The following is a 24,401-nucleotide window of genomic DNA, read 5'->3' as shown; positions in this document are numbered from 1 at the left end:
CTTTTTCCTGTATTTGATTGCGACAACGAAGAAATTCTTTAAACTCAGAATATACCGCAAAGAAAATTAGGCGCGATATGAAAATGTGATAAAGCTCTCATATTTCAAACTACGTAGGCCAGAACAACCAAATAGCAAAATTTAGTAACATCAACCCTCACAAAACCCTGGCAATACACAACAGAATCTTACAGCAACCAGTTTCGGTGTCCTTTTTTCATATTTTTACCAGTAAGAACAGCATTTTCTTTAGTCAGTAATCTAAATATTTACGAAAATACAAGTTCAAGGAGGCTTTATGCCTATCTCAAACTAGTGAAGAGACTTATCTTCCACCCTAAACGTATGTACAATGAAGGACAAGCCCTTCTGAGCACTGCAGGGAACATTCTCTCCAGTAACAAAATATGCACAAGTAGAGAACCACCTTGAAACCAAACAGCCTATTAATATCCCAGTGTGCCATGTGCCGCAAGCTTTAGAGTTCAATCTCTAAGTAAACTTTTTTACTGAGCATCAGATGTTTTGTATGTGCGGGTGATTCGGATCTGAAGTAAATGAAAAACGAGGATGCTTAAGAAGCTTACCTACTCATAGTTATGCAGGAAAAATATTACAGGACCATCGCAAATTTCATTCTTAAACAGTACATGTCCAAAGCCCTATATCCTATACTGCAGCAGTAACCACCAAAATTATCTCTTCAGCTATTCAAGGCAGATAACATAAACTTACAGGGCAACTTGTATAAGAACTTAAAAAGAAAAGAAACAAACAAACAAACAAAGGTGAAAGATCATGGGGTTTTGAACAGAGCAGTGGAACCTTTATGCTTGCGAGTCCATGAATCCCTTCGTTAAAAGTTTTTCTTTTTCTTTGAAATGTCCCAAGCCAGAAAGGCTATGAAACAATGATATCTATTGAAGATGATTAAATTAACTTTAATAGATTACTTACTATTCAAACTAGTTCACCCCATGTGACTTTAGCACACCTGAGAAGATGAAAGAGATGCGTTTTCTCTACCTTAAACAGACTTAATATTAAAACTAAAAAATGTAAAAATAAATAAACCTTAAAGTTTACCTTAACCAAAATACAGAGAACGGTAAAGTTCTTTAATTCCTCATTGGATTTATACAGCGTTAAGCTTTGTAAACTTGCTGATTTGATAGTAGTATATACTACCATCTTATACTGCACTTAATTATTTTAAAAATGCTTCCATCAATCAATTTAACACACCTCAATCTCAAACTAGTTGGAGGCTATATAAATCCTCTGTATCAATTCTGCTCTATTCAGCCCATCTTATTCCTATACTAATTTAAGGTAAATTAGGGCCTATAAAACTAGAGGTAAATCTCACATTTATCTTTAAACAAACACACAAATCTCTAACTGGAATAATCAAAATAGACCAATCTTACGACTTATTCTCCCATTTTGTTAGAGCTGGCTCCATCCCTGTAATTGAAGATTCAAGCATGATAGCACATTACCTGTGCGAACGCATAAATTGCTCGGACAATTCTAGCATAATCAGTTCCAAGCATTTGAATGACAACATCTGCTAGAAGTGTTCCCCACAGACTGCATAAGATGCCAGATACAATGAGGTCACAGACTGTAAGAACAATACGAGGAGAAGTATATAAAACCATAAAAACTGAGAACTTAATTCACTGCTTCACCTTCACTAATAGAGACAGCAATTGGGCAACAAAGTCATGGAAAGAAATCAAATAAAAGAGTGAACCATATTAAAAAGGAGTTTCCTAACAGTGCAAACCTAGAGAGTAGAGAGAGAGCTCGAAAAAGAAACATCTTTTCCAAGTGAGAACAGTCATAAGGTCCAAATAGCAAGAAAATATGCAGAGTTATCTTATAAGTTAAAGCCTTCAAGAGAGAATGATCTCATAAGGTCCATAATTCATCATTCAAACATTTACTATATTTTTTTATCGCCATTCAATCATTTACTGTTGAACTGACGAGTATACTCTATTGCCTTTGAATACAACTTCAGCTGAAGCATTTGCAACTTGCATCAACCAGTTCGACCCAAACAACAACTAAATCCAATATGACGGTAAGACAGAAAGCAGGAAAATTTGATAACCACAAAATCCAACATAACCCTATGACTTCTCTCCATATATTTCGCCCCACAAATCCGTTAACTACTTCGTTATAGAAAGCTTCAGTTTCGATTTTGCAATCTTGCCAAAGAATATAAGCATTCATTTATCCTTAATCCTGAGACCAAACAAGCTCTTATTAGTCTAAGCACTTGCATACAATGGAATAAGTCACAAAATACAACTCAATTTCGAACCAGGTGAGCAAGCTTTATGAATCCTCAATATTCATTCCACTCCATTTGGATTCGTTTCATTCCAACGTGGAATAATTTGTCTATTAAGACAAATTAGGTGTTCTCTGTGGTGTCAAGTTTAGCTCTAATAAGTGAAAACGGCCCAACCCATACATGTTTGGGCCACTTGTGTTGGACATAAATTCATTGATAGGTAAATTTGGACACAACCCGAACTAACACATCTAAAAGTATGGAGTCAATTTGACTATTAAGGTAACCTAATTTACCCATTAAAACTCTATAAAACTTATGGGTTGAGTCATAACCAATTCATTGACTCAACCCATTTTAACCCGTCCCAACTTGATTCAACCCATTTATTTGACACCCCTAAGGTTTTCTAAAAGAGTCACCTGGTCCAGCTAAACACGCAAAGCATAGTAGATTGACATGAATGGGAGCAAGATGTCTGCTATGGATCCTACAACTGAAGGAAGAGGATTGTTGTTCCAGTAGCTCTTTTTATTGAAGAAGAGATGAGTGCTCTGATGATAGAGCAATGTCTACTAATGACGCTAATGCAGCAGCAACTTTAATTGAAAGACGGCAAGGAGAAGAACTAAGTGATCTTTATTGCAGATATAAACAAGTGAAGCAAATTGTTCTTCTGAGAAAGTAAAAAAGTGAAAGACATGGCACTGTTTCCAGCACAAATGACATTACATTGGACCAAGAAATGTCATCATGCTCCTTAGACCAAAGTAACGGGAGGCAGCACCTGCTAAGCCCTGTCAAAACCAATAACAATGAAATGTTAGCATGTACTTAGAACTCTATAGAAATTGTAGTTATTGAAGCAGAGCCAGAAAGAGAATTACTAACTTCATCATAAAAGGTTTCAGTTATTTATTATTGATACGGTCTTTCTAAGTGACATTTTTCCTTTTCATTTATCTTGTGTTGTTAGGTCATTTAACATAATAATTCAGCAGTTATGGCCTTTCAGGATGATTAACTTTCTTCAACTAAAATGCATAGAAAGTATGGAGAATCTTAAGGAAATTAAGGAGTATGAGGCTGCATCATTCATGAATAAGATAAACTGATGGCACTCTTCCTATAGAGGTCTCTGCTGGACTTTATGCCAGTAAAACAACTATAGGCAGTAATCTTCTGTAGTGAAGCAGAATGGGCAACCCTCAAACCAATGTGTATTCATAGGATTCTTAGACCTTTTTTGCAGCCAGCATGGCCAATCTGGACTCCAGGTTAAGAGCCGCCACTTCTCCACCCTAAAACCAACAAGAGCCATGTGAAGTGAGGAAAACCATGTGAGAGAATCACAAATCAACTGTTATAACCCATCTAGTAAGACACTGCAATGCAGGACAAACGTTATTAATATTTGTCTTTGGTATGACAAAGAATCACTATTTCTGAAGAACCATCTCTTTTCGTATGTTTCCATCCATCCAAGAGATTTCGTTAGAACACCATTAGGTTGCCACATATGAAAAGGAACTTTCTTGAACCTTAAACTTTTTCACGCATTTCATAACCGGGAAATTTTGGGAAATATGGTCATGAAAATCATTGCAAAGGATCCTCCAAATTAAGTCGTGCAAAATTTGCAGGACTCGTTTAGGAAATTGATTTATTCTTAATTTTAAATTTCTTTTTCTTTTCAAGCAAATGCATCCAACCAAATGATAGTCCATTTATTTTACTTTTACTTGCTACAGCTTTCTCAAAAAGCACATTCCTAGCAACTTTCTTAACATTCAACAAAGCCTAACTTTAGCAGATGAATCCAAAACAGCTCTTGATGTATCAACACAATGCCAAGACTACATAACTTTTGCAAGTGTTCACACTCGAATGAAATCCTTAAACAAGAAAAGTGGATTAAAAAGACGCTAGAACCCAGACCACATAACTTCCTCTAAAATAAATGGTTAATCAACCTTCTTTTTTATAATTATAAATGGTTAGCCAATTTTAAGACCATAATTCACGTGAAAGCAATAGAGATCCAGATGTCAGAGCACATTTCACGAACAATAAAGAGACTCATTTAAAGTGTCTAACATATGCTACAGTTTCCAACAAACTCAGGACCTTTAAGCACCTTTTTAAGGACTTCCCTACTTATCTGATAATTGGCAGCCTCCAATAGCATCTTTCCAGAAAATCTCCTGGCTAACTAGAAAAGCAGCAAACACGGTCCGTGGTTACAACCAGGATCAAAGCACAGGATAAGGAAAGCAAATTGCAGAAATCACAAGGTATCAATTTTACCCCGCTGTATATCCTCCCCAATGTTAGCACCCCGCCACCCTAGAACATAAAGATCATGTTAATTAAAGCATGACCAAAAGGCTCAAAAGATTCACAAGTTTCCACAATATAAGAATAAACCTTTAATATTATTGAACGGGCTCCTTCCGCCCCAGCTTTTATTGCGGCAACAGCTTGTACCTTCCACTTAGTAAGTCCAAACTCTAGACTACCATGTCCATCAGAATCATCCAAGCTCTCTTTTGAGCTGTGGAAGATATATATTCTTCTTGTAAGGTCCATATAAGAGTCAATGTTTCCAAACAAACAGAAGTAATCAATATCTCTATGTGTGATTCGGTGAGACCTAGCAAAAGAAGAAAGGTAGAGAAAACCTCCTATACAGAAGCTGGAGAACTAAGAGATATTAGGAAAATTATTTTGTCAATAAAGCTGACAACCTTGAAGCGCGCCGAAATCCAATGGAACTGATCGGAAAGGAAAAGTAAATCGAGGGGGAGAAAAACAATAAATACTATCTATATGTCCTATTTTATAGGACATTTTCTATTTTCTGACAACCTAAACTGTTCGAAAGTTACAACATTCTATTAGTAACATCATCTTTTTAAGATGAAATCCACTAGTAATATCATTCTATACAACTTTCACAAGTTTCACGAACTTAAACTCATTTTACTAATCAAATAGTGTAGTATTTCTCTATCAAACTAATTCTTCAATCACTATCTTAAAATTTTCTCTCTACTATTTGTATAATACAAGTGAAATAAACATTGTAAACTTCATATATCATATAAGACGGAGGGAGTATGTGAAATAACTAGCAAAAAAATTCTTAAAGCATCCACAATAACAAAACAACAAAAATAAGTCCCTCTCCTCAACCACACCATTTGTTCTTATACAAAATCAAAAGGAAAGGGACTTACCTTGAGTACTCCTGCAGCAGATAAAGAAAAATCTCTGCTTCCAGGTCCTCTGTAGACAATTTGGCTGAACACCTTATACTTAATTTTTCCCTGACACCAAGCAATACCTCTCTATATGATGGTCTCCTACCCCTAGATTGAATTTTAAACAACATCAATCACTGCCACGTTAAAACAAAAACATAACCAAAATAAAAGAATCACGTAGAAGGTCAGGAAATGCCAAAACACTGTGTATAACAAACTACAGCTGAATCTGGTGACAATCACCAGTTATAGCAGTTTCATTTTAAAAAGTCTAATTTCATCAAACTAGAGATGATCGGGTGACAACTGCCAGTTATTTTTGTTTCATTATCACAAGTCTAACTTTACAAGCAACCAATAAGCATCACTACCATTTGAACTCCACATACTCAACCACTGAATCTTTTAATAATGAGCTAGCAATCAAAAGCTAGAGTTGTGATAATTCATACTTCCCAGAGGCATCCATGTAATTTGCATGTAGAACATAAATGTTGATCACAGCGAATCAAGTTTGAATAATGAAGATAACATGCATCTGAGTTTTTAGAACAGAACTCAATTATCTATCCACTCGTCATAGCAACAAAGAACCCTCCGCCAACCCCCTGAGAGAGATTAATGCATGATTTCCCCCAACTTTACAACCAACTATTATATTGATTGGGCAATAATGTACAGCTGGGTGATTTATATTTGAGTTAATCATATTTGCATTGGTTCAAACTCCTTTCAGTAATTGGACCGAAGAAAATTTTAAAGTTCTGACTAAAACACAACTATTCTAAACAAGTACTATAATAGAGGAACCTCAATGTGGAGCGAGCATCAGCTGCAAGGTATAAAAATCTTGATTCAAGCATGGACAAAAACTCTTCCCTCTCTTCCAGGTCTTCTCCAATCTTCTCCAATTACTGACTTCAACAATGGGCTGAAGTAACTGAAACATAACCACACAAGAAGGCAAATTTGTTTAGAAATGTCAAAGCACCTTATTTTTTAATAAAACGCTAAAAGTTTAGGACGATACTGTTACATGTATATTACTACCTAGGACCAAATAATATTCTTTGAAGTTCATAGAGTTCAGAATCAGTCGCGAGTTCAAGCACGGACCGAAGATCCGGATCAACTTCACTGCTGCCGCTTCCTCCTATAGTGCATTTCACAATTCATAAGAAATTCACAGTAAAATTACCAGTAATAAAGCGAAAGTTGTAATGTGCTTTAAAGATAGGAGTACCTTGATGTTGACTTGAAAGTAAGGCACGGGGAGGATTTAAGAGGAGCCTTGAGCCGGAGCTTCGACGGAAATATAATTTGATAATCTAAGAAAAAATAACAGAGTTCACAAAGAGTAATTCAACTAAATGGAGAATAAGGAATGTAAAGCTTACTTTGTGCCGAGAGGAAGTGATGAGTAGTCAAGTGATAGGGAGGAGAAAGGGAGTTTGATGTAAATGGCCAAAAAGAAGTGGCTGCCGGTGGAATTGGTGGTTCAACGGAACGGAGTAGAAAGCTCCTGCGGTACCCATTGTTGCGGACACAGGCTCTGCTCACAACCTCAGTCCAGTGACTCCAGTCCACGCAAGCATATTGCCAAAATGGGGATTGGCTTCAATTGACGGAAAATACCCCTTATAGTTTTCCAAATTCAAGAGAAAATTCACAGAGAATGACAAAAAAGATCTCTTTATCTTTGGGAGTATGCACCTACTCGTGTTTGTAAGCATTGGATCTGCGGCATTTTGCGACTTAATGTTCAATTTGACCAACTTATGGAATAGTAGTCAGGTTGATGATAAGGACAAAATAGGCTTTTCTATGGGTATGAGAATGAGAGGGATATATCTAATTATCTATTGTTCGAAGTTGGAGCAGCAGTCAGATTTTTACTGTTATGAAATGTGGTGGCACGAGTAATATCTCTCTATTCTTAATAAAAAATAACGAGATCGAGCCTGATAATAAATCATTATAAGAAACGTTTTCCCTTCTAATGGGTTCTTATGCTCGGCGAATTCAAATTAATTGGCCCGAACTTTTAAGGCTACGGCCATCCCCATTCGGGGACGATTATCTCGGTTAAGACCAGACGACTCGGGGTAACAAGCCCACTAAGCAACACCCGAACTAGAAAGGCTACAGCCGCCCTAGAACGGCTCGGAGACGTTCGAGACCTGTAACCAAAACATAAGGCTTTCAAATTTTTTAAACCGGTTCAAAAGGCTACCCTTGGTAAATTGTAATTTAAAATATTCAAAGTACTTTGGGAAAAGCTTCCGGTCATACCAAGCCCCCCATGAGTCTTAAGCAAAAACATATCGAGAGCAAGGCCTGTTCGAACCTCCGAACAAGACCTAATTATTACGTGCTAAGGCATTCGATATCTTTATTACATGTTAAGGCATTTCAATATCTTTGCAGTCATAAAGAACAAAGAAAAAAAAACGAGCTTAAAAACTGTTGAAGGGAAAAAAGAGCCATATATATATATATAAAGATCTTTACAAAGGCCAAACAGCCTTGACAAAAAAGGTACAAAAGTGCAAAATACAAGAAAAAATCCACAAGGCACTTAAACGACTTGGTCTCCACCGGAGCCCGCCTCATCACCGGGACCATCGATCTCTACCCCCGGATCCTCCTGAATTCTCGGAGTCTTCTTCGTCCTCGGGATACGCCAACTTCTTGGCCTAGGCCTCGAACCCCTTAGAACTTTCGACCTAGGCCGACAAATCAAAACCTCGAGCATGAACATCCTCGAGGGCCTCCCTTCGGGACTGCCACTTCACATATTCGACAATATCTTTCAAGCGGTCCTGGGCTGCCTCGGCATCGGCTTTATACTGGGCCGCCATCTCGTCGGCATCGACTTTGGTTACTTCAACCACCGACTTGGTCGCTTTAAGCTCCTTGGCAAGGGCCTCTCGATCGGCAATAGTCGAGCTTAGCTGAGACTAGAGCTCCTCAAATTTTTGGGACTGTGCCTCAGCCTTCTCCCTCGTCGCTCGAAGTTGGGCCTAAGCCGAGGTCAACTGTGCCCGGGCAGTCTCCTTTTCCGAGGCCAGGCGGTCCATCCTGCCTCTCCACTCTTTGGCCTCGACCTTGATTGTATCCATCTCGGCTCGGAGTTGGTCGATCCGATCAATATTCTGTTGGACCTGCGGGTTCCGACCATTAGTCACCTTGTCTATCTCATCGTCACAAACTTTAAAGATTTTTACCTATTTAACCAGGTTGGTGTGTTCTTTCCAAGCCGCTTCTAACTCAGTTCGAAGGCTCTTAACCTCTCCTTCGCGTTTCTCGCTGAGAAGTTTGTACGTATCTCTCTTCTCAGCAAGCTCTTTGACTTCGGCTTCGAGTTGGTTCAGCTCATCCCGATACCGGAGGAAAGTTTCATGGTAAAGCACCGAGGCCTACAAATATGAATAAAAATGTTAAGATTATCAATGAATTAGTTTAAGTATTGGAGGATAAATTGAAATCATCAAGAATTATCTAGAATTACCAGTTCAGTGCTTGTTGTGCTTCATTGAAAAGGCAGGGCGCGTCTACCTCGTTCATTTTGGCTTGGTCTTCTCTAGGCACCGGAGGTAACTGGCCACCCCTAGAGCGGAAAGAACCCGATCATCCTCCGGAACGGAGATGATAATGGATCGCTTCCGATCAGGATCCACACTCGGGGTAGGGAACCGGTTGATCAGTTTCGAGCTCGAGTTAGCCCACCTGCCCCCGAGGACGGACTTTTCCTCGGTACCTTTAAGTCACCTAATCCGGTGACGTCCTCTGTGGCGATGGAATCCATGCCATCAAAAAAGCAGCGAAGGGGTCGTCCACTCCATGGTCCCCCTTGTTGGGGTGCTCTTTCACCGTTTGGGCCTTATTGTACATGGACTCGGTAAACGAGGGTGACTCGGTGATGTCTATCACGCCGAGTTCCTCCTTCGGAGCACTACCCGCATCCCGAGAAGCCTCGGCCCCGGTCTCCTCATCGACCTCCCTGGCTTGAGGCAAATTGGCCTCACATATCTCTGGTTCAGAGGCCCCCTGCTTTTCGAGCTGCGACGGCTCGCGGGCCACCTATCACGACCCAAACTGGAGGGCCATTTTTTATTATCTTTAAGGGCCGACGAGATCAACGTAAATGGTATATATGAATCATAAACAACCAACAATGACAGATACATACATAACATGGGCCGACAAGGCTGTCATGAAACTATATATAAGGTACGAGTTGCCATGTTGCCATGAAAGACTATACAACAAAAATCAGTCGACAAGGCATACCAAACTATACATGAGTTGACACCTATCTATGAGCCTCTAAAGGAACATAAGTGTTGTAACATTGCCGGAACAGGGCCCCGACATACCCATAATATCAATAACAAAAATGCATACCAAGACCATGGCAAGTCCGGAGAAGGGATCTCGCTAATAACCGTTGAACTAGGCAGCCTACTATGGCGGGGGAGCTTCGCCTACCTGTCTATCAGGACCTGCAACACAACATGTAGCATCCACAAATTAAAGGGACGTCAGTACGAATAAAGTACTAAGTATGTAAGGTAGGAAAGCATAAATAAGAACAGTAATATAGACAGGGATAGAGAATATACAACATGTAACATCTGAGTACCTCTGAGGACTACTGACATGAAATATATATATATATATATATATATATATATATATATATATATATATATATATATATATATATATATATACACACACACACACACACACAAAAATATATGCCTTTGTGGGCATCATCATCACCATATCGTACCAAGCCATAATAGGCTCGATAAAAACATACTCGACCATCAGAAGGCTCGGTAGAATCGTACTCGGCCACGTGGAGCTCGGTAAAATCCAACTGATCAGTGGTTGCACAATAGGTGTCGTACCCGGCCAACTATAGTGCGGCTCGGTAGAGTAAAATAGATACATATATATGATGTCTGTTGGACTCATTGGAATCACATTTTGAACCTTTCGGAGTGACGTAAGGTAGGTATCCTCCGCACACGTTATTAGGACTAACTCTTCATCAAGAATCTTATAAGAATCAGGAAGTACCAACAATATTGATAACATAAGAATAAAAGAAGTAACATCAACATCAATTGTTCTATAAGAAGGGAACTGCTAGCTTCTAAGTGTGAAATATCTTTGGAAGCTCATTCATTACACTATGTACAATCGGAGTCGTGCAAAAGAAGGAAAGGGATAGCCTCACATACCTTGTATATACTGCCCAACCTCAAGTTATGCAAATGCCACGACTCTTTAGTTTACAATAAGAGAAATGATATTATCATTGTCCTTTAAGCGTCGTAACTATTATATATCGACCGCAACCTATTCTACGATGAAACGGACAGTACCTCCCCTATTTATATGAATTCCCACAAGTTAAAATAATTATGAAACAGACCAAACAACATCAATAATAATCATATTAAGCCTCCCAAAATAGTCCATCAACCAACAACATTACTAAAAAGCCTTTCGATAGATAACTCACAAGTTTTAGCTTCAACGACTTAGCCGCTACTTGAATAATCTTAAATATATGTAGAGTAAGAGGTTCCTTACCTTTAAACAGATAGAAAAAATCCAATTTGACCTTAATTTACCACGAAATATCCTTCCAATGCTGCCACAAGAACAAGGAAGCGAAACTAGTAATCAATTAGAGTTTTTAGGCACAAGAATTACTTTAGAAGACTTAAAATCACCTAGGGTTGCTATTAAAAACTTGAGAGAGTATTTCACAGAATATAAACCACTTAAAACAACCTCCCACACGATCTAAAACAACACAAAAGTCAACAACAACAAGAAGAACAAGAAACTTACTACCGCCACGGGATTCCCGACACTTGATTTGTGTTGTTTGCCCTTTGTTTGGGTCTTGGATCATGAGAGAACCTTGAGAGAGTGGTTTTAGGTGTCTAGGATCTGAATAGAATGAAAAATAATAAGCTAAAATGGGTTTAAGGGGTCTGATATACATCAATATATCTCAACCGCCTATGTGGGCCCCATAAAGAGCTGCTTGGCACAGTCTCGCGAAACGCGAATATCTCTCTACTCTGATGTCGTATCGATGAAAGGTTTAATGAGTTGGAAACTAAACTCATATATATTCAATTTTGTGGGTATATCACCCCGTAATTCCAAGTAAATTGGGAGAAAAACTTAGTAACATTTGACCTAAAGTTTAAGTAAAATTATGAACGTAAGTTGCGACAACTTTTGTCGACTTTTGTTTCATAACTCGTTTGACTTCAATACTTATGATACGGATGCTATATGATTCAAATACCTTAAAACAAGACCTCTTGAGAATATTAAGCACCTCTAGTTTTACCCGAAAATACGGGTTACAACATCCTTAATTCGTTTAACTTCTAATACTTGTTGACTACTCTTATACACCCCTGTATCATTTAAGACCAATAGGATTAACTTCTTATCATCTCAAAGATAATCTCTTCTCGGATTTACGTCAACTAACTTACGGCGTAATCTAACATACGCGAATATGGGTTGTAACACCACCAGAACAAAAGGTTCTTCTTCCTCGGACTCGTCCCTCAGCCGATATAGCGAATCTGAAGCCTTCTCCTTGTTTTCTTTTTCTCTGAGCTCGGGGAACTCGGATCCCTCTTACTTTTCCTTTCTTAGACTTGTCTCGAAGCAGGGGACTCGGCAGTTAAGTTCTCACCACCGACTGGAGGCCTAAGCTTGACATTCTTAGATAAGCCTGCAAAAAGAACTAAAGGGAGTAAGGGCTTAATGTTAAAAGGAGAATCCTAATACAACCTACTCGGGAAAGAAGTCTCACCATGGGAACGGGCTCCCAACGGCCCTTCGAGAGTTTGCTCCACGAGTACTCAGAGTAGGGTATCTGTGAAACAATACCCTCGACTCACTCCTTGAGTCGAGGCACAACATTTGGGACCCGAGCGACGGTTGTACCACCACAAAGCACCGATAAGGAAAAGAGAAGTAAGAAAAAAATCGACATTCGAAAGTAAGTTATACTTACGTGACGTATTCCACTTCTCGAGGAATGGCCTGCACTCATCTAGGATCAAGTTCAAAGTCCTCACTCGGACAAAATGGCCTTGCCAGCCCCGATCCCGATCCTCATCAATACTTAAGAACAGGGCTTTACTGGCCCGATGCACAAGTTTTATCAGTCCCCCCGGGAGATTCGGGAACTGTAAGCGAAGTAGATGGTCAATGGTGAACAAGCACCCATCGATTTTGTTCACAAAAAACCGGAGGAGGATCACGATCCTCCAGAGTGATGGATGAATCTAGCCTAGGCACACGTTGTACCTCCTGCAGAAATATAAAATGACTGGGTCCACCGGGCCCAATGTAAAGGGATAAGTGTAAACACTTAGGTATCCCTCAACATAGGTAGTAATAACTTCATCGAGGTCAGGGACCACTATGTCTTTTCGACCCAATTGCAGTCTTTTCGGCCCGTAGGGAGGACCTCTACGGTAATCATGCAGATGTATCTCGAGACCTCCTCACACCGACCTTGTACGGAGGAAGGCTTTTCAACCTTGAAATTGACGTTGACCAAGCATCCCCCGGGGATGAACATTTTCAAAGGGGGTTCAGGTACTGGTTCATTGACAGCCGTGCACGGAATGGTCTCCTCGGCCTCAGTAGCCGGCTGCGAGGTAGAAGGAGTTTCTTTCTCGGGAACGATTTTAGAAGTATTTGCCATTTCTTTAGAAAATGAAGATGGAGGAAAATCTTAGAAAGGTGAAGAAAGAAAGAAAGTTGAAGGATTAGACTTGTTGGCTTGATATGAAAATGGGTAAAAATTCTTGAAAAGGACCTCGAATAACCGGGGTAAAAGTGCTAAAGAGTATTGAAATCCTAAAGATACGAGGGTAGAAGGTTTGGATGTAAAGTAAAAATGAACAAAGGAGGGGGTATTTATAGTAGTTCTGCGGCGTTTCACATCCAGGTACGGTCGACTGGCGGCTGACAATTTAATGCCATTATGACTTGACGGACGAGACGTTTCAGTTGTTTTGTCGTTTCTGTCATGATGTGTCGAAGTAGGAATCAGAAGCTCATGTCGTTTCCCGTCGTTTACTCTCCGAAAAATGAGGGGATTATCTGTATACGGGTGAAATCGAGCTCATGGTACATCCCAGCCTCCGACAAAATAAGCCAGGCTCGAGACATGGCACAAGGGACCGAAATCGAGCCAAAGTCCCACCAGGCCAGAACCCGGGGCATGACGCCTATCTTCGAGAATATCGAGGTCATAGTCCCGGAATCGGTCCTAGCTTCGAACGACTTCGAAGAACATTGTCAGATAATCCGGCATAGCCAACAGAAAGCCAAAAAATCTGTGACCGGCCCAATATTATGGCGGGAATCTCGGAACGTATCGATAAGGAACCGGCAATCAGTGAATCAGAAGATTGTTTACCTTTTATAGAGTTGTACCTAAAATAGGACTCCCCTACTATATAAAAGGAGACTGATAATTCATGAAGCACATTATAACACGCACTCAAAAAGCAATATATTATTATTTTCTTTGTCTTCAGCTCTTGTTCTTTTCATACACCGGTCTTGGTGAGCCCGGTTCGAGAGTGGCTATTTCATTAAGGCTGAAACTATCCAACTCGTGTGGTTTGAATTTATTTATCTTTGTTTATTCAATAGCAATTTAATTTATCAATTTGTATCAAGTTTATCCGCATATCCTTAAAACCACTTATATTTTTAATTGTTATCCAATTTTGAGGTAAACAAGACTGATCACTAGAAGCCCCTGATGGCAGTGAAATTGGTTTTCTGGCCATCTTCAAGTGTGAAATTATTGGTGACTATAAGCGCAATAGTAGCTGCGCATGTCAAGAGAGTGAGTAGTCTCAGAACAACAATTGAGATTACTATAAGCTTAGACTTTGCCATTCTTTCGCTTTTATTTTTCTTGACACTCTTTTGTGTACAATTCTAAGTAGAGAACATCTTTTTATACATTATGACCAGCACTTGATAAACGTCGCATAATTTAAGATCATTGTAGCCGGACGAGAATGTCAGAGCAGGAAACAGACAATCCTTTTCCCATTTAATCAAACCCGCAAATGAAGAGGTAAATAAAAATTCCTTTGATAATTTGATAATAGGGTGAAAATCATTTACATCCCCCAACTTTACTCTAAAAATCAAACACATTCTCCAATTTTGAACAATTATCATTTTTATCCTTTCGTCCTACACAATGTCTTTTTTACCCTTGACATTTTCAACTCTCCATATATGTAATACTTTTTTTATATTATTTAGATATTTTTTAATGCAGGTATTTATTCATAAGTTAAAAATACTATATCTTATTTATATAATTTAATCTAAGTTCACTAACATTATAAATAAAATAATTATATTATGAATTTATTACAAATTTATTGCTAGTTTATTATTATTATTATTATTTTAATATTATGTATATTAAAATGCATATAATGTATGTTGGTGTGTGCATGTGATTTTAAGTTCCACTATTTATTATTATCTATGATGTATATAACTTTTTGAGTTTTGGTTGTTATTACTAGATTTTTTTTAAAATTATAAATAAAGTTCATGTAAAATTTAAATTGATAATTTTTGCAAATTTTATTATAAAATTTACCTCTATTTTATGCCCATTATTTTTTTATTACCTGCATTGTATAATTTATAGAATTTTTACTCTCTTTTATTCTCAATTTTGTAAATAAATTTTTAATTGCTATTAATAAAATTACTTATACAAGTAAATTATTTTTTGTAATTTCATATTTTTCTCATTTATTTCACTATTGAACATCATTAACTTATATGCTTGACTACTACTTCTCTCTTTTTGGTTACAAAAAAGTTTTTAAAATTTTTCTATAGGTAAGTTGACAATATAAATTAAAATAAAAAATATAATTATATTAAAGAATAAAAATAAGAGATAAAAATTGTAGAGGGTAGAATAGGCATTTTAAGAAGTCATCTTTAATACGAGGAGTAGAAAGATAATTGTTCAAAGTTGGAGGATGAATTTGATTTTTAAAGCAAACTTGGGGGATGTAAATGATTTTCACCCTTTGAACAATTCAAAACCCAAAATGATTTTAAGAAGGTTAAATTCAACTTTTTGGTGCAATCGCCGTGGAATTGAGAGAATTTTAGCTAACCAACTTTTAGGAGAGACATAACTGAGGGCACTTGTCTCGATAGCTATACCACCCATGGAATTTAAAGAACCTAAAGAAGCATGAGTCATATATTTGCGGAACGTCGTTCCTGCTTTGGGTCGCTTATCAATGTTAGTAATTGATGATACACAATTCGAACAATTTCGAATTTACCTCAAATGACCCGGTCTGGCCCATTCCTCGAACAAATTTTTTACGTGATCTGTATCTACCAAAATTTTAACTTTTGGTTCCGGAGAGAGTTGGTTCCGGAGAGAGCTCATATCGAGGGGAAGGTTTGGCACGTCAATGTCGGCTCTTTACCACCTGGGACTGTAGTATGTTCCAAGGGTTGGGTTGTTTGCCCATTAAAGCGGCATATGAATTGTGTTCACAATGTCGTGAGATAATTCGGTTCGCATGGATAAGCCCACACTAACCTGTCAAATTGGGATCTAAATACGAGATTTTCCTTTGGGAGGTATCAGAAAGGATTTGGAATGTGTGTAGAACAAATAGTATATTGATAAAGAAAATTTTTTCCGAAGTCCAATTAGCGATTAGGTTAAAAATAAATAATTTCTAACCATCTTATTATCCTATAAACCATAACATAGACGAATTAAATAAAATATTAGTCGAATACGCTCATATATAATTCATCATTTCGAGCTTGACATTGGATTTTGAACTCATTGACATGGGATAAGAATTTTATACTGATCGATTAAGATACACGTGCAACGCACGTGTCCATAAATTAGTATATATATAAGTGGGCAATAGAAAAGTGAGGTGTCAACTCTCTTTGGCCAAAAAACCTATTTGTCTTTTTTCTTTCATTTTTTGGGTTTTCCCTTCATTCTTTGCATTTAGCTTATGTTAAAAAGCCTAAAAATCTCTATTAACACTAATTGTTACAGTTCTTTCCACCTTCCCTATAATAAATGTTGTTTAATATATGTTTTACCATATCAAATGTAGGAGATTTCCAAGTGACCATGTCCAAAGTAACGAAGTTGAGGCAGAGTAGTCCAAAATTTCATATTGATGGCTTGATCTCCTCGAGAAACAAGAGCAGATAGAAGATGATTTAGAAGGCTATGACACAGATCTTCCGGGGGATTTTAATTTTTAAGACACTTCAAAATTTATATCAATTTTTAAGACAAAAGTGTTAAGAATGGGGTAGAATGGACACTTTAAAGATTAGTGTTAATGACATAATTTTAAAAGTTTCAAAGTTTTCTTATTTACAAAAGTCCCCCTCCTCCTCCACCCTTATTCCTCCTCCCACTCCTCCCCTCCTCCTCCACCCCCTCCCGCCACTCCTCCTCATCCACTTGTTCCTCCATCTCGCAACGGTCCTCTCTATCCTCCCCTTGCTCCTCCATCTCACAACGCTCCTCTCTATCCCCGCCACTCCTAATCCTTAAACATTTAGGAAGATGTTTCAAATATCTAGAAAAATATTTCAAACATCTACTGAGATGTTTCAAAATATCTGCATAGATGTTTGAAATGTCTGTGGAGATGTTTGAAATATCTGTGAAAAAAATATCAAACATCAAAAAGAAAGAAGCAGAAGAAATATCCCGAGGGATGTTTCAAACATTTCGAGAGATGTTTGAAACATTCAGGGAGATGTTTGATCCCGGGGATGTTTGAACATCACGGAAAAGTTTTGCATAATACTCATTTATGGGAGTGTCTCAAAATATCTCGAGGGTATTTTGCAGAATACTCACTTTGTAAAATCTCATATTTTTCTCTTTCTCTTGTATATTTTAAACTACTAGAAGAAAAGAAAAAATGATAAAAAGAAAAATATGAAAATGAGATGAAGAGGGAAAGAAGAAAAAGACAAGGAAGAAAATGAAGAAGAAGAAGATGACATAGATGAACCAGCAGCAGCAACGAAAGTTGAAGAGAAAGAATAAAGTAAGGAAGAAGAATGAGAGAATAAGGAAGAGAAAGAAGAATAGGGGTAAGGTCTGCGTACACACTACCCTCTCCAAACCCCACATGTGAAAATATACTGGGTATGTTGTTGTTGTTGCCTAAGCATATTTAATTTTCAGGTAGATCTCAAAAATGTCACAGTTTTACTCAGAGGGTTGCGAATGTCCCATATCGGTAATCCATGAGAAAGCAGATCGAATGGGTCTCTACATAATGTAAAGCCGCTCGCCAACCAAAAACTATCTTTGCCCTTGGGGCAATGACGCAGCTAGTGAGGTTCTAACCGAGGCGCGTCTATTGCTGGTTGAAAACTATTTCCAAACCCCCTCTTCGGCCTGAGTTCGCCCCTGGCCGTTGAGAATTTTTGGAAGGGCTCCCTTCGGATTTAAGCCCTATAATTCTCAGTTCAATATTTTGATGTGGTATTTTGAAGTTATTTTAATATTTTAAGAAAAAGTGAATTCTATTATAGATGAGGTATTTTGATATACCAAGAACGGTTCTCTAGCATTTGTCAAATTTATATTGTGAAAGCTGTTGAGATTATTATGAAAGAAATGGAGAAAAGAACATAATTATAAACCAAAAGGTTGAACCAGAATTAAGAGAACAATCATTTTGAAGAATATTTAGTGCGTGAAATACCAAGTTTAGGTGCTAATTCGTGAGAGTATTACATGCATAGCCAGCCTAGCATAAGAGTTTTTAAGTTCTAGACAATGAAACAGAGATTTTACACATGTTATGTTACGCGGCGCCTTCCTGAAGTTCCTTGGAAGGGCAACATAAGGCTAAGCAACCGATGTCAGTACAGTTGCTGTCCGCCAACTGAGGTCCCCTCCGTACGCTAGACTAGATTGTCAGTGCCGTACGGAAAAACCAATGTCATGAGCAATTGAAAGAGAGCAGAAAAGAGAATTGAGAATGAAAGAAAGCTTGATTGCATTGAATGAAAGCTATTACAGAAAACAAGACGGTGTCGGGGGGAGAGACACCAGTACAGAGAATTGTTTGCTTGCTTGAAAGTTTTGATTGCTTGGTCCCCCTTAATAATGCTTAAAAAAAAATAAATCAAAGTTACATGACTAGATCTATGAAAGCTGGAAAATCACACTTAAAGAAAATGCAGCAAAACTACTCTATATTTACAATGAAAAGGACTTAGTCTTTTACAAAGCAGCAACAAGTCCGTTGGCAGCAACTTTGTCTTTAGCATCAGGGTCCGCGCGCGCGGCATTGTCCACGCGCGCGGCGCTGTTGGCATCTGCCTGTGGCTGGGCGCTGGCGATGGCTATCGGTGGGGCGACAGAGGCACATGCGCGCTTGTCATTTGGAGCTGCCGAGACCACGGGGTCGACCATGGCGACGGGCATTGGGAGGCTGGCCAGGACGTCACGGGGCGCGTCTAAGGGGTCATGGGGCATGGTTGGAAAGCCGCCCATGACATTCTCCCCCACCTGAGTTGGCGACGTCCTCGGCGCCTTCCTTGCAAGGTAATCATCAATCAGGATCTTATAGGCTTTGAGGTTTGTTCCCCTCTCCCAACTATTCTCATCTGCCTCACATCCCTGCCATTTCACCAAGAACTCCTGGTGATCTTTTCTTGAGGCGTGAATCACTCGATCATCAAGAATAGCTTCAGCACGCCTTTTCCCGGTTGAATTGGGGCCTCGAATACTTGGTATTGTGAGTTGGCTTCGTGAAGGATCCTCCATATCTTCCCGAAAAGGTTTCAGGAGACTGACATGGAAAACAGGATGGATTTTCCACCAAGCTGGGGTATCCACCCGGTATGCAACTTTCCCAATGCGCCTTTCAATGGACAAGGGTCCAATATATTTTTGCAATAGGCGAGGGTCATGAACCCCTACAAACAAGTACCGCTTTGGGATTTTGACCATCACTTTGTCTCCCACCTGGTATTCAACAAAGCGGCGATTCTGATCAGCATGCCTCTTCATCCGCTTTTGGGCTTTGACAAGATAGCTCCGCACTATCTCCAAATTTTGCTTCCATTCTTTTGAGAAGCTAGCAGCCTGAGGAGATTTTGACATGTTTGGTGCGTTCACTGTGTGTGGCAGTAGCGGTTGCTGTCCGGTAATAATTTCAAAAGTGCTTTTTTTGGTACTTGAGCTCTTTTGTGAAATGAAACACAGTTGAGCAGCATCCAGAAGCTTCACCCAATTCTTCTGCGATCCGGTCACAAAGTGCCGGAGATATTCCTCTAGCATGCCATTGAATCGCTCCGTCTGGCCATCAGATTGCGGATGAAAACTTGAGCTATGACTCAATTTTGACCCGAGGCACTTAAAGAGTTGGGTCCAAAAATTGCTAGTGAAGCGTGAGTCGCGATCACTAACAATGTCTTTAGGTAAGCCCCAATACTTGACGACATGAGAGAAGAATAGTCGAGTTGTATCTTCTGCTGATATATATTGTGGGGCTGCTATAAAGGTAGCATACTTGGAAAACTGATCCACCACAACCAAGATAGTTGTGAGATCTCCGACCTTGGGCAATCCGGTGATGAAGTCCAGGGAAACGCTTTCCCAAGGTCTTTTTGGGACAGCTAGTGGTTCCAAGAGCCCTGCCTGCGTCAAGCGGTCTGACTTATCTTTCTGGCATACTAGACAAGTCTTCACATACTGAGCGACGTCATCGACCATTTGAGGCCAATAATATGCACGGCAAAGTAATGCCATGGTGCGTTCCTCGCCGGGATGACCGGCCCACAAAGTATCGTGGCATTCTGTAAGAAGAGCCCATCGCAGATCTCCTCCTTTAGGAACATAAAGTCGGTTCCCTTTCACCTTCAGGAAACCATCTTCTGTGTAGAACTGGCGAGTCTTGCCCTGTCCTACCAAATCAACCAAATACTGTGCAGCAGAATCCTTGATGAGTAGATCTTGTATCTGGTCTTTTATGGTGGTGGTTACTTCGCTTCCCTTTAGGGTGGCGAGTACACACATTGATGCTAGATCAGCTCTCCGACTGAGTGCATCAACAACATGATTGGTCTTTCCACTTCGGTACTCCAAGTTGAAGTGAAATTCCGCTAGGAGTTCCTGCCACCTAGCCTGTCGACCGTTCAGCTTTGGCTAGGTCATGAAATGGCTAACGGCTGTGTTGTCTGTCTTGACCACGAATGGAGCTCCCAGTAGATAATGCCTCCAAAGGCGTAAGCAATGAACGACAGCCAATAATTCTTTCTCATGGGCGGCATAGTGCCGCTCTACATCCTTCAGTTTCCGGCTCTCGTACGTTATGGGATGTCCTTCTTGTAGCAATACTCCACCAAGTGCATAGTCGGAGGCATCCGTTTGCACTTCGAATGGCTTGGCCAAGTCAGGGAGGGCCAAGACTGGGCTACTAGACATAGCCATCTTCAATGCGTCGAAGGCCTCTGCCCGCATGGGGCACCAATCCCACGGGGTGGCCTTCTTGAGAAGTTCTGTCAGCGGCACTGCAATGAGAGAGTAACTTTTCACAAAACGCCGATAGAAGTTGCATAGACCAAGGAACGACCTCAAGGCATGTATATCCTTAGGAGGCGGCCATTCTGTAATGGCCTGAATCTTCTGCTGGTCCATCTTGATCCTCCCTTCCTCGATGACATGTCCGAGGAAGTCAATTTGTTTCTGAGCAAAGGAGCACTTGGATAGCTTCGCATATAATTCGTGCTCCCGCAATCGGGCTAGGACCTTCCGCAAATGCTCCAGGTGTTCTTCCAGTGTCTGGCTATATACCACAATGTCATCCAAATAAACCACGACGAATTCATCAATGTATTCTCGGAAGACTTGGTTCATCAAGGTGCAAAATGTGGCTGGCGCGTTAGTCAAGCCAAAGGGCATAACCAGGAAGTCGTACGACCCATATCTTGTCACACAGGTCGTCTTGTGCTCATCACCATCTGCAATCCGAACTTGCCAATAACCTGTCCTCAGGTCTATTTTGGTGAATACCGTCGCACCACCCACTCTATCAAAAAAGTCTGCCATTAGCGGAATAGGATACTTGTTTTTCACGGTGATTTTGTTTAGAGCCCGGTAATCCATACAGAGTCGTAAACTACCATCATGTTTCTTTTGGAATAGCATAGGGGACCCGTATGGGGACTTGGAGAGCACGATTATCCCTGTGTCTAGCATTTTCGTCAATTGTCTCCGAAGCTCGGAGAGTTCGGGTTGTGACATTCTGTACGGCGCCCGGGCAGGTGGCTTCGCACCCGGCACCAACTCAATCTCATGGTCCACAGTTCGCCTAGGCGGAAGGCGCTTTGGCATGTCTTGTGGCATGATGTCTTCAAATTCCAGAAGCAACTCCTTCACGGGTGCAGGAATGGGACCCGAGGAGCGTTCTACATCTTCCATGCAGAGGGTAGCCAGGAACGTGGGTTCATGTCTTTTTACCCCCTTCTTCAACTGCAAGGCCGAGATGTTCTCGGCTGCCATCTTCATGGGAATGCACGGAATAATGCAGGGCTTGGCCCCATTTGCTCCCATCATCAGTAGCATGTCTGCATACGGTGCAGGCATGGTATTGGTCTGTCTCAGAAATTCCAACCCCACTATTAACTCAAAGTCATCTATGATCACTACGCGCAGGTTGAACTTTCCTTCATAAGGGCCAAGCTTCACTGGTACTTCTTTGGCTATTCCACCCACTGATTGAGGTGGTGAGTTGATAGCCTTCACACGACCTTTGCCCTTTCCTACAACTAGTCCAAGACGCTCCACCTGAGTCGAGGCTAAGTAGTTGTGGGTGGCACCCGTGTCTATCATTGCCCGAATGGGCTTGCCATTTACCTTCATGTCAACGAACATTAAGGTCCTCTCTTGATGAGGAGGAGTCCTCAAATTCGCCTTCTTATTTTCTTTCTTGGCAATTGGACAGGGGTCCTTCTTCTTGCGGATACCGGCACTGGTTCCCGCTAAGGGCTCAGAAATGGAGCCAACAATTGCATTGAATGCACCTACTGGCTCGGTCTAGTCCGCATCATCGGCGTCGTCATCCGTCCCATCCTCAAAAGCTTGATGGGCGTTCATCTGTGCATGTGGGCATTCATTATTCCAATGTGGTCCGCCGCAATGATGACATCCTGAGGGGGGCTTCCTCCCCCGATCATTGTTGTTAGATGCAGCACTAGTACTGCCGGGAGAGGGAGCCTTGGATTTGGGTGCACTCCGGTCTCCTCCACTTCTGCTAGGGCCACCAGTGTTTGGTTGGCCCCCTTTGTATCCTCCTCGGACAGGCTGTTGAGGCCTATCCTTCCGGGCTTCCACTTGGTAATCCCCAAGGCACTCTGCTGCTTGGATTGCCTTAGGCAACGTGTCTACCCTTTGTCTCTGCAACTCCATCCGGGCATAAGGTTTCAACCCTTCCAGGAAGGTGAAGAGTTTGTCTTTGTCTCCCATGTCACGGATGTTCAGCATGAGCGCGGAGAATTCCCGCACGTAATCTCGCACTGATTTGGTCTGGCGGAGCTCCCGCAACTTTCTCCTGGCATTGTACTCAACATTTTCGGGGAAGAACTGTAGGCGTATGGCTGCCTTCAGTTCCGCCCATGTCTCGAGGGCATCTTCACCAGCCTTGATGGCTTCGTACTTCACCCGCCACCAGAGTTTGGCATCACCCTGAAGATACATGGCAGCAGTTGCTACCTTCTTAGCTTCTTCTAGGCCTCCCACGGCATCGAAGTATTGCTCGATGTCGAAAATGAAATTTTCCACTTCTTTGGCATTCCGAGCTCCACTGTATGGCTTTGGCTCAGGAATTTTCAGCTTTTGTGCCATAGGGGCGAGGTTCACACCACCCCCAAATTGGTTTCCGCCTCCTCGAAGTAGGCCTTGTAAAGCAGCATTGACAACATTGAGCTGGCCTGTCAAGTTGTCTATAGTTTGTTACATGGCAGTCACCCTGTCTGCCTCTTGTTCCCTGTTGGCTAAATCCTCGGCACGCTCCTGCTGGAGGACCTCAAATTTACCAAAAATTTTAGCTGCCTCTGTGACTGCTATTTGCCGGTCTCCTTCAGAGTCGCGACTGATATTTTCTATGTCAACTTCGGCCTGGATGAGTCTGCGGTCCAGGTCGTCCAACCTTTGCACTAGGCTGGTCTTTAGATCGGGCACCATTTCCACGATGGGCCGTAATGCGTCAACCGTTCCCTCAAGGGTCGCGATGCGATCCCATAATTCACCATGGTCAGAAATGGTGGTAATTGCAATGTAATCCCTCGTCCGATGTCGAGCCTAGGCTCTGATATCAACTGTTACGCGGCGCCTTCCTGAAGTTCCTTGGAAGGGCGACGTAAGGCTAAGCAACCAATGTCAGTACGGTTGCTGTCCGCCAACTGAGGTCCCCTCCGTACGCTAGACTAGATTGTCAGTGCCGTACGGGAAAACCAATGTCATGAGCAATTGAAAGAGAGCATAAAAGAGAATTGAGAATGAAAGAAAGCTTGATTGCATTGAATGAAAGCTATTACAGAAAACAAGACAGTGTCGGGGGGAGAGACACCAGTACAGAGAATTATTTGCTTGCTTGAAAGTTTTGATTGCTTGGTCCCCCTTAATAATGCTTAAAAAAAATAAACCAAAGTTACATGACTAGATCTATGAA

At 40.7% G+C, this 24,401-nt stretch overlaps 1 protein-coding gene and 1 non-coding gene across 5 annotated transcripts; one reads left to right on the top strand and one right to left on the bottom strand.

The window, feature by feature from the left end:
* Window positions 1-134: 134 nt before the first annotated feature.
* On the bottom strand, window positions 135-7,481 carry LOC107817604 (uncharacterized). 4 transcript variants are annotated; one of them, XM_075251889.1, is made up of 12 exons: window positions 6,975-7,479; window positions 6,821-6,905; window positions 6,614-6,730; window positions 6,388-6,517; window positions 5,551-5,682; window positions 4,739-4,883; window positions 4,619-4,657; window positions 4,449-4,523; window positions 3,553-3,612; window positions 3,044-3,108; window positions 1,503-1,593; window positions 135-548 (listed from the first exon to the last, which is right to left on the bottom strand). In XM_075251889.1, exons 4-12 carry the CDS (start codon window positions 6,438-6,440, stop codon window positions 507-509), a joined length of 702 nt encoding a protein of 233 aa, XP_075107990.1. In that variant the 5' UTR covers window positions 6,441-6,517; window positions 6,614-6,730; window positions 6,821-6,905; window positions 6,975-7,479; the 3' UTR covers window positions 135-506. The 4 variants fall into 4 exon arrangements, with proteins under 4 accessions (XP_075107990.1, XP_075107989.1, XP_075107991.1 ...); XM_075251888.1 differs by having other exon boundaries at window positions 6,628-6,730; window positions 6,975-7,478; XM_075251890.1 differs by having other exon boundaries at window positions 4,739-4,865; window positions 6,628-6,730; window positions 6,975-7,471.
* Window positions 7,482-18,021: 10,540 nt separating this feature from the next.
* LOC142180504 (U4 spliceosomal RNA) lies at window positions 18,022-18,172 on the top strand. The gene has a single exon (XR_012709127.1). It is a non-coding gene; the product is annotated as a U4 spliceosomal RNA (small nuclear RNA).
* The last annotated feature ends 6,229 nt before the right edge of the window (window positions 18,173-24,401 follow it).

This window comes from Nicotiana tabacum, chromosome 4 (assembly GCF_000715075.1).
Source record: "Nicotiana tabacum cultivar K326 chromosome 4, ASM71507v2, whole genome shotgun sequence".
NCBI lineage: Eukaryota > Viridiplantae > Streptophyta > Magnoliopsida > Solanales > Solanaceae > Nicotiana > Nicotiana tabacum.
Note: the sequence above shows the minus strand (reverse complement) of the source record. Positions and strands in the feature narration are given on the sequence as shown.

Coding starts and splice junctions, on each gene's coding strand:
- LOC107817604 (XM_075251889.1), bottom strand. CDS start 6,440: ATGCTTGAATCAAGATTTTTATACCTTGCAGCTGATGCTCGCTCCACA. Junction 4,658..4,738: donor CCCGTTCAATAATATTAAAG/GTTTATTCTTAT, acceptor TTTATGTTCTAG/GGTGGCGGGGTGCTAACATT. Junction 4,524..4,618: donor TGGGGAGGATATACAGCGGG/GTAAAATTGATA, acceptor CTGCTTTTCTAG/TTAGCCAGGAGATTTTCTGG.